General features: G+C 43.1%; 1 protein-coding gene across 1 annotated transcript in view; it reads left to right on the top strand.

Annotated features, from left to right (window-relative positions):
* The window catches only part of NPAS2 (neuronal PAS domain protein 2), a 106,251-nt gene that overhangs the window by 35,407 nt on the left and 49,066 nt on the right, over positions 1-21,778 (top strand). Inside the window, exons 2-3 of the mRNA XM_042032977.1 lie at positions 15,774-15,827; positions 20,565-20,713. Coding sequence (XP_041888911.1) covers positions 15,774-15,827; positions 20,565-20,713 — 203 coding nt within the window. The remainder of the gene's footprint in view (positions 1-15,773; positions 15,828-20,564; positions 20,714-21,778) is intronic.

Genomic DNA, 21,778 nt, shown 5'->3' with positions numbered 1-21,778 from the left:
GGACTGATGCAAGTAATGCATCTTTATAGCCATGTGGGTCAGAATTCAGTAGCAATATTACTATCCTTCACATCAACATTTCCATGAAGAGAGAGAAAATATATCAGGAAAACTATTCTCTCACATTTCACTCCTCACTCTTTAGCTGCCTAGAAGTTTACTGTGTATGTTCACACAGTATACAGTGAAGCATAGTTTAAGACTTCTCATTACTTCTCGATAATGTCAGTTTTAAAGTAGCTTAGAACAAGACAGTGGACTAACTGAGGCACAGCTGCAACTGCGTTGTGGTTCTCTCCTGTAAAATATTTCTGAGTGATAAAGAGAGAAGAGCAAATCTGAGAGTGACAGCCTTTTAATGCCCTTCTGTTCCAGCTTCCCATGAGTAACAATAGCTTAAACCCTTTTGGATACCCAAGCAGTGGCAGTTGGATGCCTGTTTCTCGTGGCCAATGTGTGCATCAGGCTTTGGCTGTGGTAGCAGCACTCATGTGCTCCCAGATATCCAGCGCCAACACACAAGCAGAGCCTCTGACTCAGGCACTGGATCCAGTACAGCAGTACTGTGGGGGGGGGTGTGGACTTGTGCAGGAGGAAGGCAGCCCAGTGCCATGGTCCCCACAGTCATTACTCTTGAGAGGAGAGGGTCCTGGCCAAGTGCCACAGGCAGCTGGGGAAGCAGGACAGGGAGAAGCTGTTGCTGCTGGACGGAAAGCCCATAACTGGGTTCCCAGAATTTACATCTTAGCCCTATCAGCTGCCAGAAGCTGGACCAAGATAGCTGTTTTTCTAAAAAAACAGAGCAGTTAGACATTAATGGAGCAAGGTTGGAAAGGGTGGGTGACACAGACAGACGTCAGTTTGCACTGCAAACGTGCTTATTGAGTTTTCTGTGCAATTTTCCCATGAACTTAGGTAATATGGAGCATTTTGCTTAGGAAAGGTAAGTTTTATTTTTTTCTGCCCCATGTCTTTGAGAGGGAGGTGGTTTGAAACAGCAGGGTGATAATTTTCAAAGAAGAGAGCAAAAGGGCTGGGGCTGAGATGTGGGTGAGGATGTCCCTCTTTTTTTCATGCTTATTTGAACAAGCCCTACTTTGCTTTGGGGGATTTGAGCGACTCCCTGCAGCAGATTTTAGGACTGGAACATGTTCAATCATGGTCAGAGAGGATAAAGTGTACTTAATTCTCTGCTCTTTAGGTGGTTTACATTGGCACAGGCTGAAAGGTTTAGAGTTCTGAAGTTTACACATTCACAGAGTCTTGGTGTTCAGATTTAACATTATGTACTTTTTTCACTTGAAGTAGGAAACAATAGGAACCAGCAGAAAAGTTTTCTCAGGATCTTGGCTTTTGAAGTATCTAAAGAAAGGAGGTTGAGGAGGGAAAAAAACATCCACAGAGAACCTAGGATTTTTTTTTGTTTAAAAGCAAAAGATCCCCAGACCTGAATACCCCCAAAATAGTGTGGCGGTAGGATGAAGTATAAATTTTTCCAAGTGAAGTGCTGTGACATCGAATTTTATACTATCTTTGGCACAGTTTCTATAAATTAATATCTTCTCACAGATACTTAAGTTGCTACAGTTTCAATGGCTATCCTTGAGACTGCTTTAAACCTACTCAGCAAGGAGAAGCAATAGCATTTCTGCAAATAAACTTCTCAATCCATCCAGTGACAACAGCATTTTTCCTAGGGCCCCCAAAACTGCCTTTGGGATCTCTCTTTTTGTGTGGATTTTAGAAACAGGAGATGGGACTTTCCCTTTTCTCCTAATCTCAACCCATAGCCCTATGATTTACCTCTCCCAGCTGCTTCACAAGACTATGAGCCAGAGGACCCAACCTGGCCCCAATCTCAGCTGCCTGCCAACTGCTTCTCTTTCTTTCCTCTTTTCCCTCTCCCTGCCCTCCCCCAAACTGAGCTGCCCTACACAAGCTCTTTTTGGTGACACTGGTAAATACATAAACTAGCAGGCCTGTGGTGAGCTGCATTGATGCTTAACTACATCTCTACAGCCAGATCAGATAATGCTGGAGAGCTGCAGTCATAGTACTGGCTACAGAATAGATGGGATGTAAAGAACCTTATTTTCTGCAGGATATTTAATTCAAATTTTTTAGGTTGTCTGCAAAATTCATGGTTCAAGCCCCATTTTTTCTTATGTAGTTTTCCAATAATGGCTATGACACTCTATACAAATAAAATGTGATGCAGCATGAGTTGAAATCTAGAATTATGTCAGGTTTTTCCCCCTCCTAGTTTTTTCCCTGGTAATTATGAAAGATAGGAAACAGTGTGAAACGATTGATGCCCTTTGGGACATGGAAGCACACTTAGTGTGCCTATATGAATATTTGACACAGATGGCAAATAAAATAGCAAGTCAACTTGAGATTCTTACAGCAAATTTTCTTGCAAGTGGAAAGGGAAAATGCACATTATGAGTGGAAAGCAGCACCCATCAGAGCCAAAAGATGCTTTCCTCCCAGTATCATTTGGCACAGAAGAGAGATTATTTTGCAGTTCTAAGTCATGCAGAACATAAGTGCGAGGTGAATCAGCACATCAGTATTTCACTGTGGTTTTCAGACTGTCTCTATTCCTTTTCAAAGTTAATATCTAGCAGAGGCATAATTTGATCTTTTGCTGTGGGGCTTTTAATGACTTCTCTGTTTCTGAACTGCTGCAGTTGAGTGAATATGCTAAAACCTAAGTGCACTTTACACTCTATGGACTGTATCCTTCATTTAGCCTGTGTTCAAGAGGACATTAGCCTGAGACTTCTTAAAATCTCTCCTTCCGTTTGGTCAATTGGGAGAGTTTAATGTACAATATGAAGTATGAAGATGTTGGTGTATGAATAAAAAATATAAACAAAAGCAGTTACTGTTCTCTCCTGTTCCTGCATTTCATCCATTTAAAGCTGTTTTTATGCTAATCAGCGCTGAATTGCTGGAATGCACTATGGATAAAATGTAGAGTTTTTCAAGTTATTTCCTTGTTTAGGATCCTTAGGAGGATATCTGAATTCTGGAGCCAGATCAGTTTTAATTGATTCTAAATAATCAGATTCCAAACTGACTGTATATTGATAACAATTATTTCAGGGTCTGCACTTAAATTGAACACACAGCTTAAGCTGTAAACTTGTGTTCTTCAGAATCCCCTTTTTCAAGTCGTAGCTATCTAAAGGGATGGTTGGGATGGGGTTTATTCCCAGAGGACCAAGAGAGAGCAATTCTAGCTGCCTTGCAAGCTCCCCATGCAGCACCGCTGCACACATCATGTAACAGAGCAGAGTTGCACCACAAAAATAGAACATCTATCAATTACGGTTGAAGAGGCAAAAACCTCCCTCTAAAATTCAAGACAAAATCCCCTGAGAATGTTGAAGCCAATAGCAGAAAAAGGGACACAAGGTGCAGAGGAACTGATGGGTTAGAGAATTCCCCATGTGGGAAGGCGATATCGGCCCTTAAAGCTGGCCTTCCACTGGAGAACGATTATGCAGAGATTTTTCCTGTTTCTGTACTGGCTTTGGGGTTGTTTCTCCCCATCTTATTTTTTTATCATTCTGACCCATACAAGTTACCATTAACTAAAAATAAAAAACAGGAAATGCTATATGCTTGGTACAGTAAAGGTTTGAATTTTCATCTCATAACATTTTGTTTTTCAAATCACTGTATTCCCAGTAGCACAGCAAAAATCATTTGCTTTAATGCAATTGCTAATAATGATGATATCAACACAAACCTCTGTTTGTTCATATGTTGAGTTCATTGAATAAAGAAGCTTATCATTTATCTGTGTAGAAGCTTTTAATTAGTTTTCTGAATTTACTCCAGAGCTTAATGGGCAGATGATATTCAATATATGCTTTATTGTTTTAATTTATTTATTGAGACATCTGAATTTGTATGCTCTTCCCTCTTTGATCCTTTACTTTTTTCTCTCTGTTAGATAACTGTAAAATATTTGTCTGCAAACAGACTCATAAAAAAATTCCACTAGGCCATTACACCTGGGTGGTGGTGGCTGGGTCATAACATAGGACACAGCAGCAAATTCTGCTCTATCAGGGATTATAAACTTTACTCAGAAAATACTGAGCCACTGAAAAGTGTCACTTGCTGGAACTTTTCAGTATTTCCAGTAAGTTGGGGAGGTACCTTTTCCTGCTCATACACAGCACTAATGGTTTGTGTATTCAGGCATTTATTTTTTAATTGAGCTTTCTTCTGACCTTTTCCCCCAGTTGCCACCTTTTCCTCTGGTCATCAATTACTGTTGGCCACTGTGGCATGGTTCCTGTCACCCCTCAGTGTCCCGCTTACCCGTGGGACTGTTCAGTATGGCAAAGTCATCCTGTGCAACTTCCTGGTGTCCTCCACCTGACAGGTCTCTGTTTCAGGCAGTGGGTCGCATCCTCTGCCTGCTTGGGTGGTGCACATCCTCCTGTTGAAGTCCACCTGAGGACCCAGAGCAGATGAAGTTCAGCCCTTGGGCTGTTCAGGGAGAGAACTTTAAATCTGTGCTTTCAGTGGAGCAGTGGTGTCACTGACTTTCCTGATGGCAGCCAATATCCACAGTCTGCTGCCCTCCTGGCTTAGGGACTGTGCCCTCTTGTTGCCAAGAAGGGAAATCGAGTCCAAGCTGCTGAATCCATCTTTGCTTTTCTTAATTTCTTGTGTCTTGGGAGAAGGTGCACCTTCGAGGTGCAGATAAAAGGGAATGGAAACCCTCAGTAAACTGTGTCATTTTTATTAAAAATAGTGCCCTGTGTAAATATAAAGTTCAACATTATGGTTTTGTTGGCCCAGTAGGAGAGGGATTAAAAATGCTCATTAATGGGATTTAAAGGCAGGAGTTCAGTTATATTAGCTACAAAAATAAAATTATCATAATTAAGATTGCAAAGCACTAACGAAGCTCTTTAATAATTATCCTTTTTCCTTAGAGATTCATTTTGTAAAACCTGATTTGAATTTTACATCACGCTGGAGAAACTTTATCTTTGTCGAAATGAGAGCCACTGGTCACAGGAAGAATCTGAGAAGAGTGGTACTTTGCACATAGCTGGAGTGTGGCTTGGTCTGAGACAGGAGGGACTCAAGGGCACAAATGTTCAAGATGGCACAAAATACAGGTGCAGCCTTGGTCTGATGCTGTAGCTGAACTCTTGGCAGGTTTATGGACTCAGACACAAAACTGGGAGACTGCAACTGGAGAACATTCCTCCCCAAAGTGTTGTGCAATCAGGCAGGCTGTCTGTCTCTATCCTTGCCGTCTTTAGGCTCAGTGATGCCCAGGCAAGCCCTGAAGCCTCCTGCCTTGCTCTGGTCAGAAATGACCTTAAAACTTTGTAGGTTACGTTACCTGCAAGCAACAATCTGTACAGAGCAATAATCTGTATGGTCCCAGGCTTGCAGGGTCCCTTCTGAAAAGAAAAAGACAGCAAGTTCTCAAAATTAAATGACAACAAATTGTCCATTTAAAAATATCTCCCCTAAACAGCTTTTCATGATTCATGTCCCCAGATGATTAAGTATTTAGTTCTACTGACAGGGATATGATAGTTACTATAGAGCAGAAAATTTAGTGCAGTGTGGAGTTATAAGCAGATGTGTTATCACGCTGTTAACACAAAAGTGATAGGATTATTGGTGTTGATATCTGTATTTATTTCTGTAAGATTGTATAGGGATTTTTTTTCCAGTACACCAGCAGATTTAGGCCACAGCTTTGCCTCTTGCACGGGGCGGGGAAGTTGTCTTGCAGGGTCTCTGCAGGGACAGTCACATTGTCCCCTTGTGCCTCCCACCTCCAGCCCCATCAATGGCAGAGCAGCTGAGCACCCATGGGTGTCACCATGCTGCAATGCCCATGAGGATGGGGAAGGCCAAGGAGAGCATTCACTGCCTGGCTCAAGTCCCAGTCTGCTCCTTGGAGCTTGGCCCTCCCATTCTTGCTGGTTGAAGAAGCAAACAAATCCCACATGGGCAGGGAGAGGGCAAGGACACTGAGAGAGGACAGCCCTTCACACTTGGTCCTGTTTAATGAAGAGGGAGATGCCACATCAGGATAGGTGCCTAAAACTCAAAGGAAATTTGGTTTCATGTTTAGTTTCTGCTGTCCTGCTGAAATCTCCACAGAAACATGTGGTCTGTTATTTCAGCATCTTAGTATGGAGGGGATGATCACAGCTGGTGTAAATTGTGACAATTAATTGAATAGCACTGTCAAAAATTCAGAATTTCTTTCTAGAACAAAGTTTTCTGTTGTTAGCAAAATTACTTCTAGGTCCAGAGCCTTTTAAAAGAAGAGTAACTTGGTTATTTGAGAGCCATCATAAACACTTAACAAACAAAGAAGTGGGGGTAGTGAGACCAAACTATGTCAGCTCCTGGACATCTTGCTTTACATTCTAGTGCCACCATAGCCTGTTTAATCGTATGGAAAGGATTAAAATGATCTTGTCAAGACTGTTGCTGCCAGAAAACAAAGAGAATGACTGATAACAGTCCCATTGAAAAAGACTAATTTTCTGCTTGCGTTGGTGTTTCCCAGGTGGTTCATGCCAAACAAAATAAAAATCCTTGCATTTTTGACAAATAAATCTTTACAGTATAATATTTGCATATTTTGCCTGTGTCAGCTAGGCATTTGACCCTCAGGAGATCATAGGTCAAATGTTATTTTATTCTACTTATTTAAATATTTGCAGAAGAACATAAACAGATTCTTACAACTAAGAATACTTTATAACTGAGACCCTTTTCAAGGGAAGGTTTCAGAGCTAATAATTGCAAAATAATCTGTGCAGTTCTACCTCCACATTTTGACCTGGATTTTGCAAAGATACACATACATGACGGCCTTCTTATAGCAGTATAGAGTTAAGCACATTTTAAAGTCTTTGTACATTCGGGACTTCTGATACTATGAGGATTAAAGTTTTATAAATACCTAAAACAGATTAAGAACACGAGAAGTGGAGAGAGAAGAAAAACAGGTTTTACAGTCAAGGGCCATTCTCCTGAGAGGCCTTTTTCTTCCTTTTTTTTTTTTTTGCTAATTCTATCATAAAGTGAATTTTTTTTAATTAACAGCTAGAAGTGGCGTAACAACCACCTGACATACAGACATGCAATGTTAATATGTGTACCTGTTTATGAAGCAGGAGGGATGACAATGTAGGGAGACAGTGCACAAGCTATTTCTAGTACAGAAACCAAAAGCATAATAAAATATATTTCAAGACGTATATAATATAGGAATATATAATTCAAGGGGACTGATTTGCTTAGGATATGTAGCCAGCTCAGTAGATCCAGAATCTCTGGACAATTCAGGTTGAAACTGAATTCAGGTTGAAACCTCAGGAAGTTTCCAGTCTAACTTCCTGCTCAAAGCAGGGCCAGATCTGAGGTCAGACCAGGCTGCTCAGGGTTTTGACCAGTCAGGTCTTGAAAGCCTGCAGGGATGGGGATGGCACAGCCTCTCCAGGCAGTCTGCTCCATTGCCTGGCTGTCCTCGTGGAGAAAAGCTCCTCCTCTCTTCTTTAAACTTACACCTGTTATTTCTCATTGTCCCATCCTGCACCACCATGAGGAGTCCAGCACTCGTTCTTTGTTGACCTCTTGTAGGCAATAAGAGGACTCTTAGGTGTCCCCAAAGCCATCTCCTGTCCAGACTAAGCCAGCCTGGCTATCCCAGCCCCCTTCTCATGAGTCAAGGGTTCCAGGCTCCACCACTGGGGACGCTACTGACCTTCCTCCAGTTAATCTATCTTTTCTGTCGTAGAAAGCCCCAAACTGGTCACATTACCCTAAATGTGGTATAACAGGTGCCGAGTGAGGGGACATAAACCCTTCCCTTGGTCGGGCTGTGTTCCTGTCCATGCAGCCCAGGGTCCTATTGGCCGTCCTTGTCACCAAGGCACACCACTGGTTCATGTACAGCATGCTGCCTGCTGCCTTCCAGAACTCCCAGGGCCTTTCCTGCAGAGCTGCTCACTGATCAGTCCATCCCCAGCCTGTATCATAGTTCAAGGCTCTTCATTCCCAGGTGCAGGACTTGACAGTTGTCCCCATTGTATTTCATAAGGTTTCACATCCGTCCTTTCCTTCAGCCTCTCAGTCTCGCCCATGACAACAGCACTGCCTTTGAGCATGAAGCCAACATAAGTGACATCCACTGCTCTCTCCCCATCCACAGAGACTGTCATTTTATCATAACTGGCAGTCAGGCTATTCTTGGTAAATCCATGCTGGCTGGTTTTGATCACCTTCTTATCCATGTGCCCAGCCCTGTGCTCCAACAGGACTCGCTCCATGATTTGCCAGGGACTAAAGTGAGACTGACTGGCCTGCTGCTCCCTGGATCACCCTTTTGCCCATTCTTGAAGGCCAGTATTTGCCTGTTTCCAAGCATCAGAGACCCCCCCCCCCTCCCCCCCACCTCCACAACTTCCCAAAATGAGAGATCAGCCTAGCAGAGGACACCAGCAAGTCTTCCGGCACCCAACGAGGCAAGTAGTCAGTCCCCATCAGCTTGTATGGTCAACTTCTCCCAAGCTTCCTCAAGTTCCCTGAGTTGATCCTCACCTGTTGCTGGTGCTTCTGCCCTTTCCTGCCCCTGCCTCCAACATGGAGGCTGAGAGACCTTGCTGGTGAAGACTGCCTCAAAGCAGGCATCAGCCTTACCTGTTTTGCTGTCACTAATTCACCCCCTCACACACCTCCAGTACTGCAGTAGTCCCGCACTTTCATTGTTCAACCTTTTACTACTGATGTAGCAGCAGAAGCTCTTCTTGTTGCCCTTGTCATGCCCTGCAGGTGTCACTCTAGGTGAGCTTTGGCTTTCCTGCCACCATCTCTACATACCCAATGGAGTCAATACAGAAAGACAGTACCTCCGCCAGGTACTTGGCTTATGTGTAAGCTTTGACACTTTGGCTTATGTGTAAGCTTTGACGAATATTTGGCTGTACACAAACTAATAATAACTAAGCATTTAGCTGCCCTGTGCCTCAGTTTTCTTGTTGAAATGCACCCACTAACTCCAATGCATCAGCCAGGCTTTGCCAAACCCCTGATCCTACAAATGTCAGGTGTCACCATGCAGGGACATAGGGTCTGAGCCACCTCGTGTGCCCCATGACAAGCCCAGGTGCTTCATCTCCTGGCTCATACAGAAGGCGAGAGGGCTGCCAGCAGACCACTGCAGTCACATCCTCCTCCGTTCATCACACGCAGCGATGTTACCGAACTGACCTACTTTCCCCATCCGCCCACGGAAGGCTAATCCTGTTTAGCATTGCTGGAAGGGGACGGGCACGCGAAGGAGTGCTCTGAGTTATACAGATGGCAGTCTTTGCTGATTAATGTTAGTTTAATTTGTTTGCCTTTCTGTTTCCAGCCGTGCGAGGGGAGAGCAGAGCAGCGGTTGAACATGGGGATTCGCAGCCTGTTCACTGGAGTCTGAATGGTTTTAGTCATTCAGCAGTAATAATAGCAGTGAGGAAGATAACGAGTGTGTGTGTACTGATTTTCACCAGAGATCCAAACACTGCACAAAACTTTACACATTGCTCACAAGCTAGAGATAAAAGATGCCTCTCACCCTGGCCCCGCTCCAGCACGGCGCTGCGGACATCAGCTGTCTCACTCCTGACTTAAACCGATGTGAATCACACCGCACCTACAGAAGGATCCCAGGCTGCACACCCCAAAATTCAGCTGAGGGGGTTTCCCCCAGGGCAGAGGGGGAAAGCTGTCTAACACATGGCAATAGGTGCAAGGACTCTTGACATGTGGAAAATAATACCCCTTCCCACTAAGCGGAAATACTGTAAAGAATAAAACCAGAACATGCTCTGAGCCTTTATTTCTATTCATCATAATCTCTTAATACTCAGGTCTATTACCTGTGAGCATCTTCCTATCATCCCCAGTTCAGAAGAGTGGAGCATTCATTTCTGTCAAATTCCACTATTTTTTTATTGTCCGCATGTGGATTATTTTTAATGTCTGTTTCGCTTTAAGCCTGTTACCATCTAAAGATTCATTGCACACGTGTATGAAACATGAAACAGCCCACAAGGTTCATGAAGTACAGTATTTTCTCAAAAAGTTTTCTTCTTTGCTTTTTTTGAAGCCTCTAAACAACATCTCTATTGTAAACAAAATGTAGTAACCTACTGAATGCAGGAAGACCTCGCTATACACTGCCAGGCAAAAACTCTAAAGCTGGACACTTAACAGTGCTTCTGGATTTTTCCTTTACTCCTAAAAACAGTAATTCCCATAACAATCTCAGCATTACATGACCCGTGGTAACTCCAGACTGCCCTTCTCCCACTGAAAAGACACTTTCTCAAATAACCATGTATATCATCAGGAAAGTGAATTTTTACTGTGTTAAGTTTTCTAAAGGCTAGTCTGTTTACATTTTGATAAATCAATTTTTATTGCTGTGGTTGGGAATGTGTCATATTTAATTATGGACTCCAGCATGTTCTTGTAACAGTTCATAACTTTATATCTGAAAAAAAGAGAATAGAGTGGTACAGTTCAATTTGATGTGTCTGTGAATCTGTTGATTTGTTCTGCTTTGTGTTTGTACAAATCCTTCTGCTCTGTGTTCACACTGCAGCCTTCCTGGTGGGATATCCGAGTGCTTCATCCATGTTACAGAAACTTGGAACAAGGTGTTTAAAGTGGTTAGATGGTCACTTCTTGCTTGTCACTCTGTGACCTTTCCTACTGCTTCCCATTTGCTGATCTTTCTCTTTGCCTTCCAGCAAGGCTTGGAAGGGAAATACTTCACTTGTTAGTGTGATTCATTTCAGGGTTCTGCTTAGTTGAGAGGAAGCAGGTAGAGATCCTTGCCACAGTGGTGCTCCCAAGGGTGGGCAAGTCCCCGTCTAACCCACGCTGTGGAACACCCGTGGGATGATGCCATTGACCAACCACAATGCCCTTCAGACCTTGTTCATCGTCCCTGGGCAGGGCACCTGGCAGCGATGCCAGTACAGCGACCAAGCTACACTGTCCCCTGTGCTAGTGGGTGTCCAGAAACTGTGCCCCTGCATCATGCCCAGAGCCTCTACTCTCTTTTGGTGCCTTCGTCCTATGTATTGGATCCTACTCACTAAGCACAGGATGCCATGCTGGATCCATGGCTGGATCTGGCCTTTAAATCCTGAACCCCACCAAAGATACCCATGTGCCTCCTGCGTAACACTGACCTCTTTGCTAAGAGCCTTTTCCTCCCCTTTGAAGAGGGGATGGGAGAGTAACTCCCTGTTGAGGCAGAACAGAAGCAATGCTGAGCAGAGATGGGCGCTGGAGGCCGAGCAATGTGTCTGGAAGGCATGGGAGCATGTCTGCCCTACACCCTATTGCTCTTTTCTTTCCTCCTTCACAAAGATTGCAGTTGTTGGGAAGGGTCTGCCCAGAGGTCAGAAGGTAGTTCAGGGGGTTTCATCCCAGCATCCCAGTCTTCCACACAACCCTTGCCCATCCTCTGTCTTTGAGAGGATTGTTCTCCAAGTGCAATGTCATCATCTTTAGTTAGGATGGTTGTATTGTACCAGCATCCCAAGTGGTCTGAGGGTGAAGTCTGAGGTGCAAGGCTCAGGTATGTCTGTAGTGGGTGGAGCACCCCTCTCCACAGGGCTGACCGTACCTGTACAGGATAAGTGGTAGAATACTCAGGCAGACCTGTGGGGTGATGGAGGCAGACACCCCACCATGCCAGAGAAGGAAGAGAAGGAAAAGCCCAGTCTTTTCCTTGAGCTGCCAATCGTAAGGGCCAGGGAAGCACAAACACTGTGATTTCTCACGAAGGTCCCCCAGGCACATATCAGGGCCTCTGAAAGAAATTTACATCTCTGATTTAATTCAGCTGAGTTAAATGAATATGAATAAAATTTCTTGCTAAATATCAGGATGATTTGTAGGAGCTATTAGCTGGCCTTGTGGCAACTCAGTGGGAAATCAACAACTGATTGCCTACATTTGAGTGTCTACAGCATATCCTTATGAGCAGTAGGGCAGGAAGGAGTGAAACCAACCTCGCCAGCCCAGAAAAGTAGTAGCTTAGCTCAATAAAAAACATGTTTCTAGCACAGGATAAGGTGATCAGTGCCAGATGATTTTTTATAGTGCAAGCTCTGTGTCCACTGGGAATAGACTGTATCAAAATAAACATGTGCAACCTTTCTTCTGGAGAGTCCCTGGAGGGAGGTGGCACTCTGCCTGAATTACTTCTTTCCCAAGCAACTATTCATTGTATGAATGAATGTGGGGGGGATGTTTGTGCTATAATTCTCCATCTGATAACTAAGTCGGGGGTACATGGTTAACAGTTTTAGCCACTCTTTTGTTTCCAAAATGCCATTCTTCCCTACTTGTGGATATGCATCTTTCTGTGTGTTTGCCTGAGTACCACCCTGATGGGAGTACATGAGCTTTCACCTCCCTGTTCCAAGTAGTTCCAATCTTTTTGAGTGATAGTCTTCACTCCTTGAGGATAATGATGATACTAATGAAGCTCCGAATGTAACTGTCACTGTTAAATACTCTGCCAGCAGGAGTTAAATCATGTGGTGTTCTTACCTATAGGTTTCCAAATTCCCTATGTTATCCCTTTGTTAGAAAGGATTCTTCACATTTTGAGAAATACTTGTGCCGCTTGGTTTTTTATGTCACTTCTTTGCAGGGGAACTGTGGCACAGAGCCTTGGTGTTTACTGCCTGCCTCCATCGTTGTCATGAGTCTGAATTTTCTCCTAAACCAGTCACTGACGGGGGCGAGACAGTAGATTTCCAGTTTGCAATTTGGGACTTTAACAGCTGAGGGACTGGGAGGATAACATAAAGCAAGCAGGTTGCACTAAGCACATAGCTAAGCTCCATGCCGTGGGTTTCTCCGTCAAGGTGTAAGGCAGCATCTGGTGGGGCTCTGGAGAGGGATGGCAATACCAGGTCACAGCAATTGTATACTCTGATGTATCTATTTTATTGAGAACAGTTTTAATTTCATATGCTACATATGTACTAGCAAACCCTGTTAGCAATGCTTATGATGCTCTAGAGATTTTGCCATGTGAGCAAACAGAAGCAAAATGACAATTAGATATTGTCTCATGCTAGCAACAGCACAGCAGGTCCAGAATTTCATGTCAGTCAGTGAGAAACCTTGTTTACTGGAAGCTGCCCATGAATTACTTTACAGATCTAGCCAAATCCTTGGCAGAACAGACCAGTTAGATCTGTTGCTCTCTCTCAAGAGTAGAGGCTTCCTGGCAGTGTAATTTCTTGATGGTGTATGGGGTACAGCTGTAGGAAGCCCCTTTCCATTAGGTACATTGTGCTTCTCCTAAACAGCCAGGGCTGAGCAGCACCGATGCTGACTGTCTCATCCACCCCCACCCTTCCTCACAGCCGCTCAGCACACTTGTCCTCATATTCCTGCTTTCTATGGGGAACCTGTTACAACTAGAGGAAGCCTCACTGCAGCAGAGGAAGACCTTTAGGGATTCAGGGAGAGTGACTTCTGCTGCTGATACTGCCCCATTTGATTGTCATACCCTAGATTCAACAAGGATGCATGCAACAGAACATTTTGTGCTGTGCTGTGCTGTGCGGGTGGTGAGACACTGGAACAGGTTGCCCAGGGAGGTTGTGATGTCCCAACCCTGATAGTGTTCAAGGCCAGGTTGGATAAGTCTTTGAGCAACCTGATCTAGTGCAAAGTGTCCTCCCACCATTGGGACTAGGTGACCTTTATGGTCCCTTCCTACCCCCTAACATCCTATGATTCTATGATTTTGAGCAAAGGTTTAGCAAACAAACACTGCAAAATCCCAAATGCTAACCCTGCCATGTTAATGCCTTCTGTATTCTTCTGAATAGCATAGGTTGCAGTAAGTGACCAAATAAAAACAAAACCCACTGAATATTGTCACTACATTTTAGCCTGGATTATTTGAAAACACACTGATTGGGGTAACAGTTTCATTATGGGACTAAGCAAATAAACACCTAAAATATATGTAAAACACTGGTTAATAAAATTTTGCTGGGCCTGTACATTTTCCTAGTCCAAAATATGGATTATGATTTGGCTGACTTGCAAGTCAAAAGTCATGGCTGACTAGGGCTGTTTTACAAGTCCAAACAAATATCTGAAAAAAACATCTAAAAATGACATGGTATTATTTGTTATTTTGTTCTGCATAACGGAATTCAGCAATTTAAATTCACCAGTTATGACTAAAAAAACTAATTCCTTGGCCTTCATATTTCCTATTTATGCTTCATCCAGAAGCTTAGTGCCATTAAGTAGTAGCTTTACCCTCCAGTCAGTGACCAGTGGCTTTAATTCCTCATAACTCATTTGGTAAAAGGTTATGGGGTAGTTTTGTCTCCTTAGCTAACTGTTGAGTAATGACCAGGTAGAATATTGCTGTAAGAGAACTAGTTTTCACTTTCGTTTTTTCATAAAATGTTCTTTCAACAGGCAAATTTATGTGTGACTCATATGTGGAAAATAACATGGGCTTAAATAAAGCCTAGCAATTAACTTCCTTCCTCCTCCCCTCCAATTTTATTCATGTCTTACATGTTGAGGACTCGTTAAATGAGAAACATTGATTGCTGACAAAGAGTGTTATCATTGCCTGTCATTACACCACTGCTTTGAAAATGAGGCTTTGACAATATCCAGTGGCATTGTGCTGCTGTTTCAGAAAATATTTGTGTGGGATGAAGCAGCACACGGATTTTGTACTCAACAGGGGTGCCAGGTGCCCTGAGAGGTGCAGCAGCACAGGACTTCCTTCTTGGGCTGAAGTGGTTACAGATCAAGCATCACTTTCTCATAAGGTCACGGAGCAAAGGAGGGTGGGCAGTGAGCTGGTGACAAGCGTTTCTGAGGCACTCAGCCTTCAGCTGGGCTGCTTTTGTATTTTTCCCTTTGCCTTGCCCACACAAATTTACTTAATTTACCCAATTTACCCTTTTCTTCTTGCAGCTCAAACTGCTGGAGCAATTGAACTGCAAAGCTGAGGTCACAACATTTTGGTGAAGATTAGCAAAAAGAGTGATGGGGATGGCACAATCCCCATGCTTGGTGCCAGCATGGCTGGGCAGATGGTCTGACTGGGCTGCAAGAGGGTTTTTTCAGCATGGCTTAGGCAGTGGGATTTATAAGGACACTTTGAATTTAAGGTGTAATTCAGTGGAGTTACTACTGTCTCTTTTGGCTTTGGGTCAAGGTCCACAGAGGAGGACAAGGAGCCTTCCAGTAGGAAGATCAGCCTGAGAAGCCAAAGGCATCAGTGATACTGGCTCTTGCACTGGAGATTATTTTGGAGGGAACATGGGGGCAATGAAAACGCTTTTCAGCTTGAGCAGACCCCAGGCTCATCCAGCCTACAAGTTTGCAGAGAGTAACCTCCATGCAAAAAAATCCCCAAGAAGTGGCTGGTTTTGTACTGTGCTGATGCACCATGTGGTGCCTGGGAGCCTTGATCCCTGACTAGAGACCCTAAGGCTAGCATAATGCTCAGGAATAACATTACCCACAATGGATATTTCCTAAAATCAAGGACTGTGGCATAAAGCACTGCTGACACATTTATCTGACTGGGATATCATCACTGTGTTTTTAAAATGAATTAGAGTGACTGTGAGATTAACCTGCAAATAGAGCTAACAAAATGACAGTTCATAATGATTCTTGCATTCCTTCAACAGAAAATACTGCTTAGACAATCTAATGGATGAAGATGAGAAAGACAGGGCAAAGAGGTGAGCATCTTTTCTTTTATAACTCTCTGTGATGAGCTTGATACTGTTTGTTGCTGCAGAAGCTGTTTTATCCATAATCAATTAATCAAAGAGCAAGAGAGTAAAATACAGTCAAACACAACTTGAAACACTGCCATCTCACAGACTCCTACTCTTGGCTGCACTGTAAGAAGAAAATAACCTAGCAATGTTTCCTGTGGAAAATGTTAAAAAAAAGCCAAGGCATTGATCGTTTTCTTCACATTACTGCAGAACGTCAGAACTGAAGCACCAACAACATACTTCTGCCACTACAGTACATCATCTGAGCTTCCAGAGTACACAAAAATGTTGTGGCTTTTTTTCTTTAAATACATTTTGCAAAAGAAAAAAGAACAGAAAAAGTGGAGGGTTTTCCCTATTAGAATGGTCATTTATTCACCAATGCCTACCTCACAGCAATGAGAAAACCCAGAAGTTACCTTCAGAGCAGAGAAAGACCACAAAAAGTCAGCCTTAAACTGGCACAAACCTATATTCACATACAGTCTGTACTCCACTGAGTCCCAGTTGATGGGAATTCATTGTGAACCCTTTGTTGGGAGAGAAAAGGTGTGTTTCAAGGCAGAAGACCTGTGGCAATGAAACCCTTAATAACTGTCAGAGCTGACCGGCATCTGCAGTAAAGCACTTTGGAAGCATTCGAGGTTATCAATGCCTCAGCCCGCAGTTTAATTACTTTAGAGAGAGCCAGGGGATGCCCACATTTTTCCCCTTGGTTCCCTCTAATGAGAGTATTTCCAGTCCGGGCACAAGCAGTTGATCCAATTTCATCTCTTTTGATTCCTTCTCCGCTTCTTTCCCTCCCCGCAGCTTTTTCTCACTGATATAGGTCAGCACAGGCTGCAGCCAGGCTCAGCTGTTCCCCTTTGCTTCCTTTTGGAGGGTGCAGAAAGGAGCCCACCTTGCAGCACTGCTTCGCCTTCTAAAGGCCTGATCATCTTCAAGATATTTGTGTGCTAATTGTATAGTAAAAAAAATTTCATTAAATGAATACATATATGAAAAAAATAGGATAACACGTATCCTCGCTATCGGCGATTGTCATCACCATCTGGTATGGTTTTCATGCCGTTTGTTCCCAGAAGGAATTTTTGTCATACCCTGGGGCAGGCCTCTATCAGGGTGCATAAAAAGAATTGTAACTTCAAAATTAAAAAAGGAAACTGCTTCTTCAAATTGTAATTTAAGTTCATTTTGCTTTTTAGAAATAAAGCTAAAGTTGAAATTGAGTTTGAAATCATGAGATGCTTCATGAAGATCTAAAGTTAATACATTGTACTGAAACCACTCTGATTAATTTAGGTTTTCTTCCAGAGAAAATCAAACTTAGGAGAAGCTATTTGATGAATATTCTGCTGCTGTGTCTTGTAGACTGAGGACTCTCACCTGTCCCATACCACAAGGGAAACACTTTTAGTTTTTCCTCTATTTAGTATAAGGATTGTGTCCCTCAGGGCTGAGAAACACCAGAGGGGATTAAAAAGCCCAGGAAATTGTTCTCTCCTTTTATTTTCTCCATTAAAAGTAGGTGAAACTGGAAATTTCTGGACCTAAGTCTTTGGGGATGGACTCAAGCCAGGAGCTGAGTTTCTCACGTTAGGTATGTGTAGAGGTACACATACACACTGTGTGTATCTGCAATGTATTAGGCATGTACAGGTTGCATTACACAGACATGAAAAAGAGGCACTTGCACTCTCACCCCTGTATCAGGTCTGTAGTATTTGGCCAAGATATATAACTCTTCCTCCAGGAAGAACACTGGTTAAATTGAGCCCTGTTCTGCATCATCTGACTCCCTAAGGCGCAGCTTCACTCTGAAGACCTGAGGACTAAAATGTGGATATGATGGCACCACACTCGGGAGCAATGAAGACCTATGTGAGGTTTTCTGATCTTCCAAGATCAGAAGCCATAGTTTCATTTTCAGTTCTTTGATACTAGATGAGGTTTATTTTGTTTTATAGATTTATTCATTCGAAACAAAAGGTGTGCTTTGTGCACTTTTTTGTCTATTTGCTCTTCTTTCAGTTTGCTTTAATAGTATATAATTTTAAAATACTTTTTTTGCAATTCAGTTGAATTCCAAATTCCAACCAAAACCAGCTTGAAGTGAACCATGAGAAAGTGCTTAATCATGAAGACTACTACCTGCCATTTTCCACTGAAATAAAAAGTAAATTTAAGAATCTGAATGAAGGTATGTAGTACAGTTACTTGCATTGGTGCATATATAGTACACTCCACTGGACAGCCAAAAGAAATCTGAAATTTAGTGTAAAGTCACATTTCATTGTAAGTTAGCAAAATGTAGCATCTACTAGTCAGTAAGACAACAACCAGCATATATGTGAGCAAATAAAAATGGCTGTTAAATTGTTGATTTTGATCATTCTGAATTCAGGCTGTTCTGTATTGCCTTTAGCTGTATTCACTGATAGTCCTGATTTTGTTCATACTGTGTCTCCTCCTCCCTTTGAATATGCTGTCATCTTTGTGGAGTAGCAAGGAGGGAGGAGAACTGGGACAAGTAGTATGGAATTAAGACAGAGGTTGTTTTGGCTTACTGTAATTGTATGCCCTAGCAGTGAAGTAAGCAAGGCTAGAAAATAATCTTCAAAGGGAAGTGATGAAAACTGTCTTATTTCATACATCTATAACTGTACTAAACAAAGTATTTTCAACTGTGCAGGGATTGTTTTTATCATTTTTCTCATTTTTTCTCTTTTTTTTCTTTTCAAAATTTTACTGTGATCAACGATTCATATCTTGGTAGAGTTATTTCCGCTAGAGGAGTTTTTATATTTCCTTTGTGGATAAAATGTCAAGTGTTAAAAATAGATACTTTATATTTCTGTCAAGGCTTTTTTGTTTTTTTTTTTTTTTTTAAAGCAATGTATTCCCTATTGACAGTAGGTGGTTTATTTGATTTTTATGGAAATCTGGGCTCTTTAAGCTTAAAATGAACTGAGGATTGAATTATGAGGAAGTAAAATGTTGATATTCTTAACGTTGCCCTGTACTGTGGAGAAATAGGATAAGGCTGGAGCTTTGCACATCTTGTTCTGACAGCCTTTTGCAGTGTAATAAGAGCAAGCTGAAATCAGTCAGGCAGTATCCACCCAATCTCTTGTGTTCAAAGCTGTAAAATAATCAAGCATTGGCTTCTATCCAGTGTATCTCCAAGTGTGATCAGGGTTGAGAGCAAGACAAACAAAAATTGCCCCTCTGTCACCAGTATCATCCAGAAGCCTCTGTAGTGATTTCTCTGCTGAAAACGTTTATTGCCATCCTGGTCCTTGCAGGGGATGTAGATGCTGGGCTAAATTCTGCTCTGATTTTCAGCAGTGTGCATCCAGAGCTGCTTTGAGGCACAGCCAGAGTTAGCTGGGACTGAGAAACTCAGAGTGAGAACCGGCCTCTTGTCTTTTCTTTCCCTTCTACATGTAACCAGATTTTTAGATCTTTACTTAATTGACAAGGCAAATCTCATCCTCTTGAGGACCTTTCAGAAGAACAAACAAACCTCCTGGGCTATACTTATTTCTATTTCCACATGGATACAGAAGTCCAGGTGATAACCTCTGAGTTGAACAATTGTCGTATTCACAAGAACAAGTCAGAAAATGCGTGTGTACAGATTGGCATAGAGTTAAAAAAAACAAAGTGCACATGCTGAAAAGATTATCAACAGCCTTAATGACAATGTAATGATGGTGCCAAAACACCCCAAATGAAATCCGATCCTTTCTTCCTGTGAGCTCTTCAAACACAGCAGCAGAAGCAAGCTCTCTCTGAGGAATCTGCAAGCTAAACAGACAAGGTTGGTGAAGAAAGCTGTAGAGTCTTCGTTTTACAGCTAGAGACTCGGGGCACTGACATTAAGGGGTTTTCCCAGTGGCACACAGAGATTAAATGCAAGCACTGCTGGCACTTCCAAGACCCCAGATCTGGCAACGCATCCCAGCCTCAGACCGAATCCATGCTGATGCTCTCTCTCCTGCTTGTCCTTGTGACCTTGGAAAGGAGACTGAACAAAGTGGCATATGAACCAGATGGGAGCTGCAGCAACTTCTACTCAGGTCTCTGTTCTTAATGACTGGAAGACAGCATCCTGATTCTTCTCTGCCAGCCTGGAGGTAGGCAGAGCACCTGTGACTAAAGTGGGCAGGTCCCTCTAGAGCAACCCAGCTCCAGTGCAACAGCTGCAGGACTGGGGTCCCTCTCTTCTGTTAAGACTGCGCAGATGGGTGTGATCCAGTCTCCATTCTTCTTCTTTATGAACAATTTTAGTGTCGTCACAGTATTCCTATTTCTTCTCATTCTGAGTCCCTCCCCAGAGACTGCATGAATTTTTAAGATCCTACATATGTCTAAGGAGATGGACAGAGCTCCTTCAACTGCAGGCTCAATGCCGACCTGATAAGCTCAACCAGAGTGTCCAGAGGCAACACAGAGGAGTGAGCAGGGCCTCCATCTCCCGTCTGGGCACTAAAGGTGGCTCAAAGAAAAGACCAGGAGGTGGGAACTGTTGCCTCCTACTTGTCTCTGCAGCTTTGCTGGAGTCCAGTGTCCATCTTCACACGCTGATGCATGCAGCGAACTAATTTTATGTATATACATTGCAAAGAGCAGGTACATGATCATTTTCCTTCTTGGTCTACTCATCCTTTTTTTCTTTTCCCCTGTCTACAGGGCTTCGCGTAACAAGTCTGAGAAGAAGAGGCGCGATCAGTTCAATGTTCTCATCAAAGAGCTCAGCTCCATGCTTCCAGGCAACACTCGCAAAATGGACAAAACTACTGTGCTGGAAAAAGTCATCGGCTTTCTGCAGAAACACAATGGTAAGATTTAGTGCAGCTCCTCATGCACTTGCCAGACAGTTACTATAATATCCCATTTCCTTCAGTGATTTTCAGAATGGCTCGAACGACCTAAAAGTGCCAACATAAGGTATTAAAGGTTTTTTCTATCTCATCAAAAAAGATCATTTGCAGACACTGTGCTGTCCAAATCCATCTCCTTGTTTGCTCTTCAGTTGAAGATGACTCTCAGCCTGCTAGAGAAGGGGGCAAATGGCAGGAACCAAGGGAAAGAGGGCAACAGTGCCCTGCAGCACTCATGAAGAGGACAGATGCTTTGAACAAGAGAGATTTGGGAGCAGAGGGAACATTCCCTTCCTTGAAATTTGCAATATTCTGAGCAGAAGAACAAAGCATTCGCCCCAGCGTCTCTGCAGAAAAAATGCAGGGAAGTAATCTGTTCAGCACCCCAGCTCCTCAGTAGACTGTGTAGGACTCAATTTTCCACACTGAGCACAAAACTCAGACCAGAAAGCGCCTCAGTTTTTGAAGCTGGCATCAGCAAATTGCATCCGCAGATAGCTGACATGCTTCACCCAGTTTGCACAAGCAGAAGCTAAATCACATGTGCACAGCATCCAGTTGCAGTAGTGAAGTTCAGCGTCGGAAAGTCAGGAGTTTATTTTTTTAAATGCTTGCAGCAGTGACAGAAATGTACCTTCACAGAGGGCAGAGGAGATTTCTGACCCTGCTGATCTACCCTCTTTGGTCTAGTTTCTACTCCATGGGAGGAATGTGCACTGTGGCCTTCCTAATGCTTTGACACCCACCAGCAGTTGTCAATCGAAATGCTTCTCCCTTACGATTCAGGGCACTGGTTTAAAATGGGGCTCTCCTGCTCTGCCCCTATGAGGAGGTTTCAGTGGGTGACCGTGGGGAATGCCCCTGGTCCCAGAAAGGAGAAAGGGGTCTCATAAGATGATGCACTAGGTCACCTGGCTTACCTTTGCTCACCCAGCACCTCCCTCCTGCAGTCTCTGGAGAACTCTGGGTGTAACAGGAAAGACCATGAAAATTCTTACATCATGACTCCCAACAGAATGGAGT

Source organism: Corvus kubaryi, unplaced genomic scaffold, assembly GCF_017639235.1.
Source record: "Corvus kubaryi isolate FWS band 111438036 unplaced genomic scaffold, C.kubaryi_AGA036_p1.0 133, whole genome shotgun sequence".
Lineage (NCBI taxonomy): Eukaryota > Metazoa > Chordata > Aves > Passeriformes > Corvidae > Corvus > Corvus kubaryi.
This window is presented reverse-complemented; position numbering and strand designations above follow the sequence as displayed.